Here is an 18,766-nt window from a genome sequence, read left to right as displayed (position 1 = left end):
CACACAAACATCAGCAGGACAGAAAGGGTCAAACTCTGCCAGTATACAAGGAATGTTTGCCCTCAGACCCAGGTGCTTTGGTAAAAACTACTCTTAGGTAAACCAGCCTGTTCTAAGTGGTTTATAGTGTAAAAAGAGTTTTTGTGCCAAGTTGAGAAAACAAACAAGAAGGCCCAACCTGAGGAGAAACAGGACAAAGACAGATAGACACACAGCCGCAGGCTCCTTCTAGTCTAATCCAGTGACAGCAACCACCTTTGCTGTCTTAGGCATCAAAACAAGGAAGCAGGGACCTAATGTTATTAAAGACCAAGTTACCTTTTGCTACATGGAGGGTGGTTTAATGTTAACAAAGTAAGTACTTTCCCATTAGCTGCTCACATATAATTCATTTGCATAAAGCAAACACTGACAAAGAAGAGGTGTGCAAATTCAAGCTTAGACTAGCTGGCACATAAGGGCATTTTAACCAGTAGCTGAATAGCCTTAAGCTTCAAAGTTTTCTTCCGAAGTGGTCTGTAATCAAGAAATTAATTTTCCTCATAAAGGTAGGAAACATTCCAGTATGAGGCCACAGCTTAACCTAGAAGTAGCTCAAAAGTAGCATGAGCCCCATGTCCACTACACAGTCTAAACCAGGAGGGAAAGGGCAGCATGAATGAGTGTGAGGGGGGTCCCTGAGGATACCATCATCATGGCGGGAGGGTCCACAGGCCCCTGGCCATGCAGCTCCAGCATGGTATAGCAGGATACCTCTTCTGAGTCAGGGGCTTTCTATACCCGTGTTTCTGTGTGTGGCTTGTGAAATGGGCTAACTAGTGTCATGATTTCTTTTTGCATCTTTATTTCTTAGGAGCTTAACATAAGTGCACTGGAGGAGTGCTTATCCAAAATGACACCTCCGAACACCACAGACACTTTGACGTTTTATACAGATGAGGAAAGTCCCCCAAGATGAAGTTAGCTGCTCAGTACAGGAGAGCTTGTGACACAGCAGTGAACCCAAGAATACCTGAGCTCTCTAAAGTTAAGTTCTTGTAGGAAAAAGACAAGATAACCTGTGAAGAGAACAGGTATTTCAAGGCAGCCGAGTAAAATTTTAAGTAATTACTGCATACTTCCTACCCCATGGCTACACAGAGCAGAATGGAGGTGGATGGGGGATAGATAGCTGGGTGCATGACAACGTGAGAAGCATTAGAAGCAGGAGTGGTCAGCACAAAGGACCTGAGACAGAAGGTGCCCGAGATGTTCTGTCACACAGAAAGGTAGTAGCCAGTGAACAAGAGAGACAGCATAAGCTGAGAAGTCAGGCTGCTTTAGACAACAGAAGGCTGGCCAACCCCTGTAAGCACTCTTATGAGAGGACAACAGGAGCCTGAAAGAACCCACAGAGTGACAACACCCAGCCTTTGGACTGGTGGAAATAAGGACTGGTGGTGAAAAGGAGGTTCCCAGATGCACCCAGCAGCCAGTTACTGGAGGGGCAGAAGCATAGTTCTGAGAACAAACTGATTTTTGAAACACAAAAATCTTTTTGTATGTTTGAACATCAGAAAGAAAAAAATTAAAGAAGATGCCTTAGAAAAGTGAGTTCACAAGCCAGGTGTTGGTGGCACATGCATATAATCCCAGCATTGGGGAAGCAGAGGCAGGCGAATCACTGAGTTCAAGGCCAGTCTGGTCTACATAGTGAGGTCTAGGATAGCCAGAGCTAAACAGAGAAACCCTGTCTTGAAAAAAAGAAGTGGGTTCACAATCTATCCATTACTTTTGTCCTACAGAAGGTTAAAAGAGGTTAAATGGCTTGCTCAAAATTCCCACACATAGGCCAAGGTAAACTACAACACCAAGTTGCAGACTCCAGGCCCAGCCTCCCTTCCACAGCTGCCAACGTTAATGATCTCCTCATGGCAACAACAGCAAATCTAGTATGGTTCCTCAGAGGGTCTTCACAGCTGCACCACACCCTGAGCACATCCATGTCAGAATCATGTCCCCAGTGACAGCACTGTTTAGGGAGAATGTCCAGCCTTTGGGAGGTGGAGCCTTGCTGAAGGAAGTACAGCACAGAGGGCAGTGCGTCTACTGTCCTAACCCACCTCCAGCTCGAGCTCTCTCTACTCCCTGAGTGTGCCTGAGATGTCATCTCTCAGCTTCTTGTTCCTCCCGAATTAAGGAACACCTAGCCTTCTGGAACCATAAGCCAAAATAAATTCTTCCTTAAGCTGCCTTTGATCATGCTATTTTATCGAAGCAAGCACGCAAACACACACAGTATTGCATTCCAATAAACCCATGCTAAGAAAAAAGGATTTAACCCACCTACCTAATGGCTTGGATGGTCTACCACCAAAGTAAAGATCAGGAGGCTCTGAGGTGAAAAAAATTGATTACAAACCTCTATTGTTCACATGTAATATAATTCTTAAAAAAACACATGCTCACAAAGAAAAAAGGTAAGAAAAATACAAAACACTAATGGTTTTTATTACTAAGGAGGGGGAACTGGAGGTGATAGGGTGGCTTATTTCCTAAACATTCCATTTTTTTACTGTAAAAAAACAGGCTGGCACACACCTTTAATCTCAGCAATCAGGAGGCAGAGGCAGGCAGGTCTCTCCAAATTCAAGGCCAGTCTGGTCTACTTATTAAGTTTTAGGTCTACTAGGGGCTGTATATAGTGAGGCCCTGTCCCCAAAACAAGCAAAAATCATTATTAACAAGACAAGTGAACTAGAATCCTTTTCATGGGTTAAGTACATTAAAGAAAGCAGCATAGAGTGAACCTGCCACTGAGACAGGAGAGCAGTAGACATTTAAAGTCATCAGGCTATAGGCCTATAAGCCAAGCACTCTGGAGGTGGAGGTAGGAGGATCAGGAGTTTACAACAGCATCAGCTATCTAGGGAGTTGGAGGAAAGGCTAGACTTCAAGAGTACTTTTCTTAGCCCTCCCTCTCCCCAAAGTTGTGTCTGTGGTTTCTAAGTAACTCTGAACCTAATCTTCATTAAGGCCTGCTTCATACCACACACTGAAATATGATTATGAAGACAGTGAAGTACAGTCCTTGCCCTCAAACAGCTCAGTCAAGATACACAAGCACACACAAAGTGTGACCTGGAGGGCTGGGGAGAAAGCTCAGCCAGTACAATGCTTGCCACAAAAGCACAAGGACCTGAACTGATCACTAGCATACACATCAGAAAAATCTAGTATGGTGGAAAACACTTACAGTCCTAGCATGGATAAAGACAGGATGAACAGATTCTTAGGTCTCACTGGCCGGCCAGCAGAGCCAAATGATCATTCCTCAGGTCCCAAAGAAAGACCTGGTCTCAAAAACAAGGTGGATAGTCCTTGAAAAACACCTGATGTCACCTTCTGGCACTCGAGTGGGTAAAGAGAGAAGAGAGAGAACAGGGAAGAGAGAGGAGAGAGGAGAGAGGGAGGGAAGAGGAAAGGAGAGGAGAGGGGAGGAGAAAGGGAGAGAAGGAGGAGGGGAGAAGGCGAGAGGGGAGAAGAAAGGAGAGGAGTCTGGCATTGGGCTTGGGGAGGTAGCTGTCAGTAGAGATGTCACATAGCAGTAACTGTGGAGATCTGAGGTCAGAGGCCACTGGCATTTGAGAAGCTCAATGCTATCTTCCTCATGTACCTTAGGGAGTCACATTTATCCCACATCACCTTGACCTATTTGCCACCTGAAGACAGTTGGGGAGAGGGCTGGAAGAGACACTGTACTAATTCCACAAACCAGAACTACAATGTAGTATTGATGCACTCAACCTGTCTTACAAGGAGCCATTGTTCGAAGGACACAATGGCCCAACCAGGAGTCCTTATCACTGCTCTAGCTCCATCCCTACTCTACAGCCTTCTGGACTGTAAGGACTGGTGTGCAATGACTCCATGTGGACAGTTTTCAAGTAAATTCAAAGAGCTCAGGAAAGGAGAAGCCTTTTACTTAATGAAAAAAAAAAAAAAAAAGGCAGACTTAATAGAAGCCAAGTAAAGGCAACTAGTACTTTCTCTTGTTTCATGTGTCAAGTAAAACAGAAATTTCCCCTACCCACTTCAGTCTTTGCTCTTCAACTCTTGAAACCACTGCCATAATTTCAGTTTTATTTTGCCTTTTTCGTGTCACAGACATACATTTTTTATCATACTACCTCCAATTTTGTAAAAACACAGTAATACATACATTAATCAGACACAGAAGGCAAGTCACTGAGTATTTAAAACTTTACAGAAGCTTAGAAAGAAATATGTCCCTACAAAGTTAGAGAGGAAGTATTTTGAGTAATCAACTTAAGCAACTGATTTGTTGTTGCTTGTGACAGCTAATTAACAGTGAAATTTCATGAGCAGAAATCTGTAGCTTAGAGAAAACTCCATATATTCAAAGGACAAATACTGATTTGTTCCTATTTGATTAATCTTAATTTTTAAAATGACAAATAATTCACAAAGAAATGAGAGACGGTATTGTCATTAATTTTTCTAACAACTGATTTCATGTTCCTTAAGAATTCACTGAAAGCTAGAGATGTAGCTCAGCTTGTAGAGTGTCTGCCCAGTGTGCAAGAGGTTCTAGTTTCCACCCAGAGTACAAGCTGAGCAGGGTGGTACACACTTGTAATCCCACCACTTGGGAAGTAGAAACAGAAGGATGGGAACTTCAAGATTCTCCTACTGCAAGTTAGAGGCCAGCCTGGGATACATGAGACCCTGTCTCAAAATACATAATCACTGCAGATGTGAACCATTTGGGACTCTGACAACCTCTTATTTCCTCCTCTATTGTAAAAATAAGCAACCCCCGCCGGGCAGTGGTGACACATGCCTTTAATCCCAGCATTTGGGAGGTAGAGGCAAGTGGCTCTCAAAGCCAGCCTGGTCTACAAAGTGAGTTCCAGGACAGCCAGGGCTATACAGAGAAACCTTATCTCTAAAACCAAACCAAAACAACAACAAAGAATAAACAAACCCTGCTCCAATCTCCACAGCCTGCTGCTTTCACAATTACACCTCTTGACAAAGGGGTGCTTCTTTGCCTCTTCATATAACCTGAGCACCAAACCCTTACTCAAACTCATAGTCACTGTTTCATTTCCCACCAGCCATCCCTGTTTCCTGGGCTCAAGAGGTAATGATATGGAGGGAAAGGCTGTGCTGTGAGCAGGTGACAGGTGCTGCTTTAACCCATGAACAGGCACTGAAGACTCACCTAGATAGGTAGGAGCCAGGACAGCTTTCCTATGCCACACTGGTACCACCAACTAAGGAAAGACTAATTCTGAATGTCTGTGCCTGGTTGTTCTGCATTTGTTAAATGACTGTTTCATCTTATGGTCCCCAAAATAAATTTGATTGCTTCAAAGATATGCTTGGCATGGAAGAAAAGAAATGCTTCAGAGTAACAATTTGTTGAGAATTATATACCAGCAGCTGCAACTCCCAGGTTCTCTTGTACTAATAGGGCTCAAGAAGCAAAGTAGGTAAGCTTTCCACTGCTTTTCCAGAGCTTCTTAAAGGCCTGAAATAGCTGCGTTAATTTCTTGATACCACTTTCCAGGAAGTCTCTGACAGCTAATACTGGTGTTTACTTGACACACCTAGGAAGAGGGAAGTCAATTGAGAAACTGCCTCTATCAAATTGGCCTGTAGGCATGTCTGTGGGGCATTCTCTTAGTTGCTAACTAATGTAGGCAGGCCCAGCACACTGTGGGTGGTGTCATCCCTAGGCTGTATAGGCAGCAGAACACAAGGCTGAGAGCAAGTCAGTAAGTAAGCAGTACTCTCCATGATCTTCTAACTTGAGCTTCTGCCAAAACTGTAACCTGTAAAGCAAACTAAACCCTTTCCTCCCCACATTGGTTTTGGCTGGTGTTATTACAACAGCAGAAAGCAAACTAGGACCGTACCTAATTAAAAATGCTAGCTGAAGGAAAGAAGAATGGAATCCAGTGGCTCTTGTGCCCACACTGTTGCATAGTTGCCTGTGTAGGCCCTGCCCAATAGCATCTACTAGGGACTCCAGGAAGCTGGCTAAAGTGGTGGGTGTGGAGACAACTGGCCTGTACTGGTGTCTGCAGGCCAAGGCAGTACACAGCCTGAATATTTTGCATTTTTTATACAACAGACTAGACTGAGTCACCAAAGGAAAGGGCATCAAATCACTGGCATTTCAAAATTATGAAATACATGGTAGAAACTTAGTAATAACTGTGACATTTAGGTGCATATTTTCTTGTACTTGCCTGGTATGACTATATCTTTCTAACATATATGCAATTATTTTTTACTTGCTGCACTTCAATTCATTTAGACTGGGTGCATGTGTATAGGAGGGGCACACACATGTCATGGCATTGCCTGTAGAGGTTAGAGGACAATCTTCTAGTCATTTCCACCATGTGGGTTCCTGAGCTTGATAAACTCAAGTTGTCAGGCTTAGCTTCAGGTAGCTACAATTATATTTTAAACTAAACTAGGCACACACAATGTTTATAAGATATCTCAAATCTAAAATTAACTCAGGAGCACTGATTCTTTTCCAAATACTCTCCATGCTCCTAGGTTTTGTTAAAACAGTATTTTACCTCAGAGAAGACACAGTCTGAAGACATTTAATGACCACAGAAGAAAAGGAAAGGGCTCTCCCTCACACTTGTTTTCAGGCTGTGCTTGTCTCAATGGATGTGTAACATAAAGCACTGCTTTAATGACAATAAAACTGCATCAACCAAATTAATAATATAAGAAAGCTTTCAGTGCTAGCAATAAACTTTTAATTTTATAATTTCTTTGTACTATTTTGAGATTTTTCTATGAGTCTTAGTTTGTATCAAAATGAAAACTTGCAAAATCTCTCTCTCTCTCTTTTCTTTTCTCTCTCTCTGTGTAGCCCTGGATGTACTGGGGAACTCACTCAGTTATGAAGTAATTTTTTTGTACACCGTGAAGATGTGTCACTCTGATTGGTTTAATAAAAAGCTAAACAGCCAGTAGCAGTAGCTGGGCAGGATTTCCAAGCAGAGAGGACACTGGGAAGAAGGTGGTGGAGATGCCAGGAGCTACAGAGAAAGCAGGATGGGCAGCACAGAGATGAGTTAATAAAGCCACAGGCAGAAAGTAAACTAATAGAAATGGGTTAATTGAAGTTATAAGAGCAAGTTAAAAACAAGCCTAAGCTAAGGCCAAGCTTTCACAATTAATAAATCTTCATCATTATTGGAGAGCCGACCGTCCCATTGAAAAAGTCCAACTACACTCAGTAGACCAGGCTGGCCTCGAACTCAGAGATTCACCTGTTTCTGCCTCCTGAGTGCTGGGATTGAAAGTGTGTACCACCACCATCCAGCAACTTTCAAAATCTTGAAACAACTTAAATGGCAACAATATTTATTGACTCAAGCAGAAAGATGGCAGCCCTAATGATCCATCCCTGCATGTGTCAGAGAAGTGCTTCAGGTGGAATTCCTATGACATTAGAGCTGGGGACTGACAAACTAGCATTAACTAAGGCCAACCCCCAGTTAGACTCCCAACTTCCAGGACAATTTCCTTGTCACTCTAGTTAGTTTGGGGAACTTTATTTTGATATAATTTAAAGTTTCCGAAACATCTCAAAAGTAGTCCTTAAGAATTTCTCTTTGTCTTTTACCAGATTTGTGGATAATTAAGATTATGCCTCATCTGTTGTATCATACTTCTCTATCCCCCGTCTCAGATCTGGGAGTAAAGTAGCACACATATGCCTGCCTATTATCCAAATAGTGGAGAATTTTATTTTCTAAAACTAAGGACGTATCTTTAATGACCACGGTAGTTACGCAAATTAGAAATATTACTATCTATATGATACAATGCATAAAATATACTAAAATGCCAACAACTGTCCCCTAAATGTATTTTCTGTATTTTGTTCTTTTAACCTAGAACAGTTCTGCAGTTTTGTCTTTATAAAGAATACAGGTGGGGCACACAGCTCATGTCCCTGGGTCATGCACAGCTGGCAAGATACCTGAGCAGGAGTGTGCTCTTAAGCGCAGTAAGAGGCATGTCATATGGTTTGTGACCTCTGATCATATGGACAGACTCTACAGTGGCCCTGTGGTCTCCACATCCTGATGGTCATGTAGATGAGACCTGTAGTACACCTCTAAACAACACAACATTGCAAAGCTGATATGATGCTTGTGGTTCCAAGTCCATGGCCATGCTACCCAGGGTTGGAGGAGTTTCTTCTTGGCTGGCTCTGAGGTAAATTTCCAGTCAACTTGCCAGCAAAAGCATCACAGCTCTCCAACTCTTCACTGTGCTAGAGTTACAGGCAGGTACCCCATGCTCCAGTTTGTAACACGAATAATAAAAACACAGAGACAGATACTAGGATTAAAGCTGAAGTCAGATAAGCAAAGCAGCCAGCCACTAGAGAGTTCTCACCTCTACCAATGCACAGATCGAAAGGGCAAACCTGTCCTCAGATTGCATTTCCAGACTGCACTGAGTTCCTGTCTTCTCCTGCCTTATATTCCTCTTTCTACCCACCCACATCACTGTCTCCACCTCCCTAGTGCTGGGATTAAAGGTGTGAGTTCTGTTTCTCTTTTAGACTGATTCACTCTCATGTAGCCTAGGGTGGCCTTGAACTCACAGAGATCCATCCATCTGCCTCTGTCTCCTGAGTGCTGGGATTAAAGGTGTGTGCCACCACTGCCTGACCTCTACTATGGCTAGCTGGCTTGGCTAGCTTTGCACTCTGACCTTCAAGAAAGCTTTAGTTGTTAGATCATAAACAAAATATCACCACAACAGCTTTCCATGGATGCTGGGGGTGTGAACTCAGGCCCTCAGAGCTGTATTGCAAGTACTTTACCAGCTGAGCCACTTCCTCAACTTGCTAAATTTTTATTAAAAACATCACATTACTTCTTTCAGGCTAGATTTTTTTTTAAATCACTTCTGAAATTAACACAAGGTTTATCCAGTGTCAACTTAAGAAGCAGTATGCATCCAAGTATCACGTGAGCATTCATGAGCCAGAGGTGAGATCAGAACGGGCAGATTTAGCAGAAGACTGAATGCACATTCTTCCATGTTATTCTCTGCATTAAAGCTAAAGTGTCAACCCTACATATCACCTTTAGTGATTTACCATAGGCTGTCAGGAAATTTTTTCATCTACTAAAGTAGAAACCCAAAAATGATGCACAACCATGGGGATTAAGTCTAAGATAATAAAGTCAATGTATTTTTTTTATTTTCACCATATTTACATTTCCCCAAGGCACACCTAGAATTATAGGTCCAATTTCCCCAAGGATTTCAATATAAAGGACAATTGTTAAAAGATCCTGAGTGATTTAGAATCAGCCTTTTCCACAAAAACCCCTGCACCCATCTAATCCACAACGACTGAGGGCTCATGGCTGCATTGAGGTTTTTCCCCAAGTTTCATTTTAGCTGAAGCATATTCCATGGCTTTAAAAGGCCATAACTGAAATAGTCACCATTGAGGCATGTACGGAACAAAAGGACACCAAGATGATCTCCAGCACTATAGAACTGGGCTACCCTGACCGTGACAACACAATGGATAAAGACAGCACAGGGAAACAGGCAATGGATGCGCTACCTATCAGCCCTCTGAGCTTCAGCAAGTGTGTATTAGTGACTTTTGTTGTAACAAGGTAGCAGACAAAAGCAAGTAAAGGAAGGAGCAGGAGGTGTCTGGTCACACTGTGTCCATAGGAAGCAGAAGAGATGAGTGCTGGCCCTCAGCTCGCCTTCTCCTTTTTATTCGGTGTGGGACCCCTGCCCATGGGGTAATGCTGCCACAGTTAGAGGGTGAATCTTCCCTCTTCAGCTACACCTCTCTAGAAACTTCCTCACAAGCATATCCCCAAGTGTGTCTCTCAAGTGATTCTAAATTCAACAGGGAAGATTAAAATCAGAAGTTACTATGTCTCTCTGTTCTTTAATTCTCATTCCCAAAATGTCAATAATCATGTCAGCTTCATAAGTTTGTTATTAAAATTAATATCTCTATCAATGCCAGCCACAGTGGACCCTCAGTAGTTTTTAAAAATGCATATAGGAGTATAGATATAAGCATGAGGGACTGGAAAGTGTACTACAAGTTAAAGCAAGTACTCTTACAGAGGCCCAGGGTGGCTCACAACAGCCTGTAACTCCAGCTCCAGGGAATCTATTGCCTCTGGACTTCATGGGCACTGCACTCAAATACACATACCCACATACATACACATAACTAAAATAAAAATAAATATTTAAAATGTAAGCATGAGTGTTTTTAAGTTTCCTTCAGTGAAGCTTGGGTTTTTCTGTTATTGCATAGATTACAATCACTATCAATGAATGCCCAATTAAATGAGCTCTATCAAGACTAAGTAATGATAAAAGCTAACTTCATGTTATATAATGGTTTAACCTATTCCACTTAAAACACAGCCAATCCTCCACGAAAACAGCAGCCTGCTCTAGTAACTCATTTAGCCATTCTCTCTTCAAAGGGAAAGGCTGAGTGCTCTGTGATTGGCAGTAGTTAATATACAAGATAGATGGAACATGCTCAGATTGGACACTACAAATTCAGTTACAATCTAGTCATTTTAAGTGTCCAGCAATTTTCTTCAAGGATTCCAACCCATACATAATATATTAAATAATGGTAGTGGGAAAACTTGTAAAATGGCAGTAGTAAAAGCTGTCCCTAATCCTGGGTCAGAGCTGCCGTCTGCACAAGCAACTGCAAGCACAGGTCAGTCAGCAATTTATAAGTTTATAAGTTACCAGTTGGAGCTGTGAGCCACTTCTGGAGAGAGGGCAGGTCTCCCTAGAGCATTAAGAACAGCAAGAGATGGGTGGCTGCTAGGCATGGGATATGAAGATATGGGGAGGGACTTGTGAGGGAGACGGGATCTGACCATGAGGAGGTCTAACAAAGGGCTGTGTTCGTAAACACTGGAAATTATGCCTTCAAAAACAGAGTGGTCAGTCCTGAAATCATATACATAGAAATAACACAAAACAGACTCAGCAGATTGTATTTATATAATTGTGTTTATATATACATATGCATGCATGTATGTATGTAACAAACCATGAATTTGAGAGGGGGAGGGTTGAAGGGAGAGAACATGAAAGGGTTTGGTAGGAGGAAAAAGAAGAGAGAAATAATGTAATTATATTTTAATTAAAATTTAAAAATTATTAAAAACCAAAAAAATGAGGGAAATTTAATTGGCTATTAAAAAACACTTAAATATTCACGATAAGGCCAGGCATGGTGACACATACCTGAACTCCCAACACTCAGACAGTAGATGCAGGAAGAGTGTGAGTTATATAGGCCAGTGTGTGCTACACAGTGAAAACCCAGTCTTTATTTAAAGAAACATCCCTAAAACAAACCACGTGAAAGCTGAAAACTGGCCATGAGTGAAGACAAGAAAAAGAAAACAGCTAAGCTAGCCCAGGGTGTGTCCCTGCTACCTACCTAACATGCAGAAGGCTGAGGCAGGGGTATTGCTGCATGTTAAAGGTCATCCTGGGCTACACAGTGAATTCAAGGCCAGCCTAGGCTATATTGTAAGACCTGGTCTCAAAACAACAAAACAAAACAAAACAAAAAATTAATCAGTGTGTTGATGGGGGTAGTGTGTATGTCTCCAAAGACATAACCCCAAACAGTACAGGATATAGGCATTGATACTGCTTGTCTTCCTAAACTTCATGGCAGGTAAGATCCTATTGCTGAATCACCACACACTTTGGTCACAGGACATGGAGAAATCAAGCTAGTCCTGACCTTGAAGCTTTGTCCTTACAGCTAGCTCTAATGGTACCAGAAAGTGATCTATCTGTAGGCTGCTGCAAGAGGTGGCCATCAACAGTTTTAGCCAGTTGTGAACCCTATGGGTCAGAATATGGCCATTATTATTATGAGTGCAATAGTGGCATGAATGTTAGAGAAACCAACACTTTATAGTGAATTTAAGGCCTTTCCACAGGAGGAAACCAGGTACCCTGGTACAGTTATCTGGCCATAAACTCACTCAGATTGAACATGATCAAAATACATTGTATAAATTTATGAGTTCTCAAAGAATAAACTAAAATTCATATTTAAAAGCTAAAAGGTAATTCACATCATGATTTTTATGTGTTATTAAAACCCTATGTTGACTACATTGCTTTGACCAGGCTCCTATTAGCCTCAGAAAAGGTAATTTTATTTTTCCTTCATGAGCCTCTGGACCCTGCTTTAGGAATTAGGACCATCCTACTCCCTTTCAAGGAAGATTAACAAGATGCTATATCAAGGCATGCTTCATCTTCATCCAGCCCTCCTTCACAGTGACCCATCATAGATACACTCTAGAAAGCTGGGAGGAGAGGACACTGACCACCCCTCCCACCACCACCCACACCTACTCATAAGCTCAGGGAGGTACACATCTGACACATTTACACAGTCCTGACACAGCCAGCTCTGTACATTCTTAGCCCGGCCCTTGTGCCAGCAAGAGCACAAACGGCTTCTGCCTCATACTCATGAGAAAATCAATTCAGACACCAAGAGAGGCTGTCAAAAGTACTCCTTCTAGCCCAGTGCACCCACTCTCTCAGCACTGGCTTTCATGGCACCCAGCAGGGGCTCCATATTGCTGCCTCAGCACTCTGGCTTCCTCTCTTGGCCCAACTCCACTTCTACTTCTCAGAACAAGCTGCACTTGCAGGCACTCTCCAGCCCAAGAGATACTCTTTAAAACAAAAAACCAAAAACCTGATGAGCAAAGGGACCAAGACCAGGCTGGTGAAACCCACCGAAACAGCTGACCTGAACAAGAGGGAGCTCTTGGTCCCCAGATTGATAGCTGGGAAACCAGCATGGAACTGATCCAGACCCCCTGAACGGGAGTGTCAGTGAGAAGGTCTCAGAAATCTACAGGGCCTCTGGTAGTGGATCAGTATTTATTTATCTCTAGCACACGAATGGACTTTGGGAGCCCACTCCACATAGAGGGATACTCCCTCAGCCTAGACACACTGGGAGGATCTAGGCCCTGCTCCAAATGATGACAGATTTTGAAGATCCCCCATGGAAGGCCTCACCCTCCTTGGGGAGCAGAAAGGGGATGGGATAGGTAGGGAGTTAGTGGGGGGCAAGGGAGGAGGGGAGGGAGAAGGAACTGGAATTGACATGTAAAACAATCTCATTTCTAATTTAAATTAAAAAAATGGAAAAAAACCCCAACATATTCCTGCTAAAGAGCTTTTATTGATACAACCTGCTGCAAACTACTAACACAATGCTAGAAGTCAAAACAAAATTTACAGATACTTATTAACTTTAATTTATCCACTTAAACCTGCATTAATATAAATAACACTTTTAAGGAAGAAAACAACTACTGTTGAACAAATTTTTTTTTTTTTTTTATGGAGACAGGGTTTCTCTGTGTAACAGCTCTGGCTATCCTGGAACTAGCTCTGTAGACCAGGCTGGCCTGGAACTCACTGAAATCCAAACTCACTGAGATCCAACTGTCTCTGTCTCCCAAGTACTGGGATTAAAGGCATGCACCTCTATCACTGACTACAATCTCTTAAGTATTTAGGTATTAACTATGTTGCTAATTTCTAGTCTAAGGATGGTGCTCTGCTACGGGACTGAATGGCATACATATACATATACATATACATATACATATACATATACATATACATATACATAACATATCATATACATATACATATACATATACGCAGCCTGGCATCTAATGTTATCCTTGAAATCCCTGCAAGGAACACAAGCAATCACACAAAACTTCTCAAATTTCACATGAGAATCCTGAATAAAATTATCAAAGGTATTTTAAGATGATGAACCTACTTTTAGAAATACCCAACCATTTCATATTATTAATCTCACTGAAACAATGCCCATATTTTTCTTATTTATTTATTTATTTATTTATTTATTTATTTATTTATTTTGTTCTACTAAAGAAGCCCTGTGGAAGCTTTCCCATTCAAGCATGTTATTATCATGACACTCTAGATCATATTATGAGAAAATAAAACTAATGTTAAAATAATTCTTATTCAGGGCTCAGGATGTTAAGTCATTTTACAAATACAGAAAATAAGCCATGTTTAAGCCATTTCTTCTAAAGCTATAGGCAATCGGACAAGGTAACTGAATTTTTTTACAATGTTCTTCCTGAATAGTGAAGATATGTGCCTGTCCTCAATATAACATGATCTGAAAACAAGAGAAACAAACCCACAGCAAGAGTTCACTACTCAAGTCATGCCAAAAAGTACGAGACTGTATTACAGAAATAGCCATATATTTTTCTTACCTCTGTTTCAGTACAATGTGAATATCCCAATTTACCTGTAATAAAAATATAAAAAGTTACTTTCAGATGATTAAGGGCTTTTAAAATCATCAATAATATATATTCAAGCAATTACAGGCATCAATTAAATATATTAAACAAATGAATATAACAATTGCTGAAATGATTGTTTATGTACAAAGTTGTTAGTTCATTCAGTTACCAAGCTGGCTGCATAGTCATAATTCCAGGATTCAAGAGGCTGGAGAAAGAAGATCACTGCAAGTCTGGGTTGGCCTGGTGTACAGAGAAGGTCCAAGACAACTAGGACTAATGAGACTGCCCCCCCAAAAGAAATTATTTTGAAAGATTTATTTATTTATTATGCATATAGTATTCTGTCTGCATGTATGCCTGCAGGCCGGAAGAGGGCATCAGATCTCATTACAGATGGTTGTGAGCCACCATGTGGTTGCTGGGAATTGAACTCAAGAACTCTGAAAGACCAGCCAGTGTTCTTCACCACTGAGCCATCTCTCCAGCCACAAAAACAATTTCTAAAGAAAAAAAAATTGCATTTATGATCACAAGAAGGGGGAAAGAAAAAACAAAAACAAAAAACAAACCTGAGGTAGAGGCACAGGCAAGTGGATCTCTGTGAGTTCAAGGCCAGGCTGGTCTATATAGTGAGTTCATAGCCATCCAGGCCTCTATGGTGAGATGATGCTTTAAAAATACAAACAGACAACACACAGAGAGAGTTAGAGAGACAGAGATAGACAGACAGACACTGACTGACTCTTGGACTGAGGCAGGAGCATCTAGAGTTTCAGGCCAGTATGAATTAAAGAGTGAGGTCCTGTATCAAAACAAAACAAAACAAAAAGAAAAGACACCCCTCATACAGGCTGGTTTTGTGTGTCAACTTTACACAAGCTAAAGTCATCAGAGAGGAAGGAGCCTCAGCTGAGTAAAGACCTTCATGAGATGCAGCATTTTCTCAATTAGTGATCAATGGGGGAGGGTCCAGACCATGGCAGGTGGTGCCATACCCGGGCTGGCAGTCCTGGATTCTTTAAGAAAGCAGACTGAGCAAGCCAGTAAGCAGCACCCTCCATGGCCTCTGCATCAACTTCTACCTCCAGGTTTCTGCCCTGTTTGAATTCCTGTCCTGACTTCTTCAGTGATAAACAGCAATATGGAAGTGTAAGCCAGATAAACCCTTTCCTCCTCAACTTGCTTTTTGGTCATGGTGTTTCATTGAAACAATAGAAACCCTAACTAAGACACCCCTATGACTCAACAACAGCTGGCTATACCAACAATAGTGTTCTCTCTCATCAATGAGATATAATACCCAAGAACTGGTACAACCATATATTCTGTCAATTTGGGACAAAATCATACTTTGAAAATAAAAGCAGCTACTTTTAAGAGTCACTTATTTAAACAAAAAATAGACAACTTTACATTGGCTAGTAGAAACTTTTAATTTTTCCCATCTATGTCTTTTTTTCCCTACAATGTTTATTTGTACATGTGTGTGCATAAACAGGTGCCATAGCACATGTGTGTTGAGAATGTGTGTTTCCAGCATGCAGGTCCTGAGGATTGAACTCGGGCTTGCCGGAAAGCACCTTTAACTCATTAAGCCACCTCATGGGCCCAAACCTCTCTTCTGAAGCATCACTGGCTGAGATCTATACACATATGTCTGCACAGCCTTTCCTCCCAGTACTACTCTCCTATTAACGCCAGCCTTTCCTCCCAGTACTACTCTCCTATTAACGCCGACTTCTCCCAGCCTGCTATATCTACACCTGTTCCACAGTAGTGGTTCTATCATGCTTGACGTTTTTAATGCTTAAAAAGGATTCACCCATCTTGCTGTTCATGCTGACATCATCAATGAAAAAAAATAATCATGTCTGTATGCCACTCAATTCTTAAAATAAAAAATACAGTTGAAACCCACAGTTCCTTAACACCGAAGGATCCTAATATAATCCTATGTAATATAAAATAGTGGCTGAAACTCAGAATAGAAAATGGGTCTTGTAAAAAATAAAGTACATACAAGCAATAAAAAATTGTATATACAAGACTTTTATATATAGTGAGTTGGACTTGATGAATACATGGCATAAATTTATTGCTAATGTAAAATTATACTCACATATGGTGATATATATTTTATTTACATAAGCATAAGACTGTTCAGATCCTAACACTGTGATAGATTACTTATAAGAGTTAAGACTCCTATAGAATTGGTAATTAAGTTTACCTAAGAACACCATTAATTAGAAACAGCTCAAAACAGAACACAGAGTGTATCTGCAGGAACCCTGAGCACTCTACTCTGCCAGGAAGGAAAAGGAGGACAGGACATCAGATTGTAACACAGAAGAAAGCAACATCTTTAAAAGCATACCGATCGCTGGGCAATGGTAGCTCATGCCTTTAGTTCCAGCACTTGGGAGGCAGAGGCAGGCGGATCGCTGTGAGTTAAAGGCCAGCATGGTCTACAGAGTAAGTTCCAGGACAGGCTCCAAAGCTACCCAGAGAAACCTGTCTTGAAAAACAAACATACAAACAAAAACCAAAAAAAAAAAAAAAAAATTAAAAACTACATGGATCACATCATCAATAGGAAATAATTCTTAAGGAAAAAAGGCAAGGAAGCTCTGGGTGCTGATCTGGAACTAGAGGTAATACCCAACTTGAAAACCCAGCTCTGCACACCAAAAATGGGGAAAATCCCACTTTGCAAAGGCACATTAGCCTATTCCACCCTCTTCAGTGGCCTCGGGAACCCTCAGGAGACTGACTGACACTTGCTAGGACAACTATAAGAAGCTGCGAACAACTTTGTGCACCTGAAAATAATGGAGTGCTTAAGGGATTATTTATTGTATGATGTTAAAAAGCATAGCATAGGCCACTGAAATTAGATTTCTTAAACTTACTTTTCTCTAAGCATACCAAATCTTTGTGTCAGGTGTCCAACTGCACTTGGTTACCCCACATGAACTGCTGAGCACCTCAAGGACACATGCAGGTTAGGAGCACAGCATTCCCAACTACCTACAAAACTCTGTCATCCAACTCCACACCCAGGTGCTGACCTAGGAATCGGAAATCCTAATCACACGTCATCAGAACTAAAAGGGTGGCAATAACAGCACAGTCCATTCACTCTGCAGATGAGCCATGGGAATCCAGAGAAGTCAAAAAAATGACTGGCACATACTCACGTGCCCACACAGCAGGTGGGAGGGCTACAGGGACATTCCAGGGCTCACGTAGCCTTGTCATACAAGCTAGCATGGCTTTGCTACTGTCAAGGTCAGGAGAGGAAATTGCAGGCATGCCCTTCTAGCTCCTAAACTGCTTTCCCCCAACACCTTAAGTTGGAGTCTACCTGTTTAGTGTCAGGGATTTTTACTTCATCATTTTTGAGTCTTTCTTCAAGGGCTGGCTGGCTCTGCCTCGGAGAAGCAATATCTATCCAAGGAATTCCTCTCAAACCCCAAAATCCATGATCTCCCTTCTATGTTTTCAATAACCTAAACTATAGTAGGCCTTAACAAGTCTTCAGATTATAATTACAGCGAATTAGCTCTTTCAATGGAGTAATAATTTCATGAGGTTACATTTAAGACAGTTTTGGTTTTTGTTGTTTTGTTTTTCAAGACAGGGTTTCTCTGTGTAGCTCTGGCTGTGCTGGAACATGCTCTGTAGATCAGGCTGGCCTCAAACTCACAGAGATCCATCCACCTGCCTCTGCCTCCCAAGTGCTGAGATTAAAGGCATGTGACACCACCACCCAGTGTAAACCCACATTTTTTTAATAATTTACTTTTAATTTTATGTGCATTGGTGTTTTGCCTATGTCTATGTGACAGTGTTGGATCCCCTGGAAGTGGAGTTACAGACAGTTGTGAGTTGCCACGTGGGTGCTGGGAACTGAACCCAGTTCCTCCTCTTAAAGAACAGCCAGTGGTCTTAACTGCTGAGCCATCTCTCTAGTCCTTAAACTCATATTTTTAACTCAAATGTATAAGAACTGCTGTGCTCTGAATATAAGACCCCCTCATGGCCTACCAATTAGAAAAATATATCTTCCTATAAAGGATCGAATGAAGTTAAGTAACAAAGTAGTCCTGGTAGAAAATATCTGTTATTTTAAAAAACAAAACCCACTTTAAGAGGCATTTGCAATTTTTTAAATTTGTTTGTTTGTTTTTGTTTTTTGTTTTTCGAGACAGGGTTTCTCTGTGGCTTTGGAGGCTGTCCTGGAACTAGCTGTTGTAGACCAGGCTGGTCTCGAACTCACAGAGATCCACCTGCCTCTGCCTCCCAAGTGCTGAGATTAAAGGCGTGCGCCA

The 18,766-nt window shown here is 41.5% G+C and overlaps 1 protein-coding gene across 3 annotated transcripts in view; it reads right to left on the bottom strand.

Moving 5' to 3' along the window:
- Spire1 (spire type actin nucleation factor 1) overlaps positions 1-18,766 on the bottom strand; it is a 115,862-nt gene that overhangs the window by 81,568 nt on the left and 15,528 nt on the right. For all 3 annotated transcript variants that reach the window (XM_027402697.2, XM_027402695.2, XM_027402696.2), the window contains exon 2: positions 14,397-14,431. In XM_027402697.2, the coding sequence (XP_027258498.1) occupies positions 14,397-14,431 (35 nt within the window). The remainder of the gene's footprint in view (positions 1-14,396; positions 14,432-18,766) is intronic.

This window comes from Cricetulus griseus, chromosome 2 (genome assembly GCF_003668045.3).
Source record: "Cricetulus griseus strain 17A/GY chromosome 2, alternate assembly CriGri-PICRH-1.0, whole genome shotgun sequence".
NCBI classification, from domain to species: Eukaryota; Metazoa; Chordata; class Mammalia; order Rodentia; family Cricetidae; genus Cricetulus; species Cricetulus griseus.
This window is presented reverse-complemented; position numbering and strand designations above follow the sequence as displayed.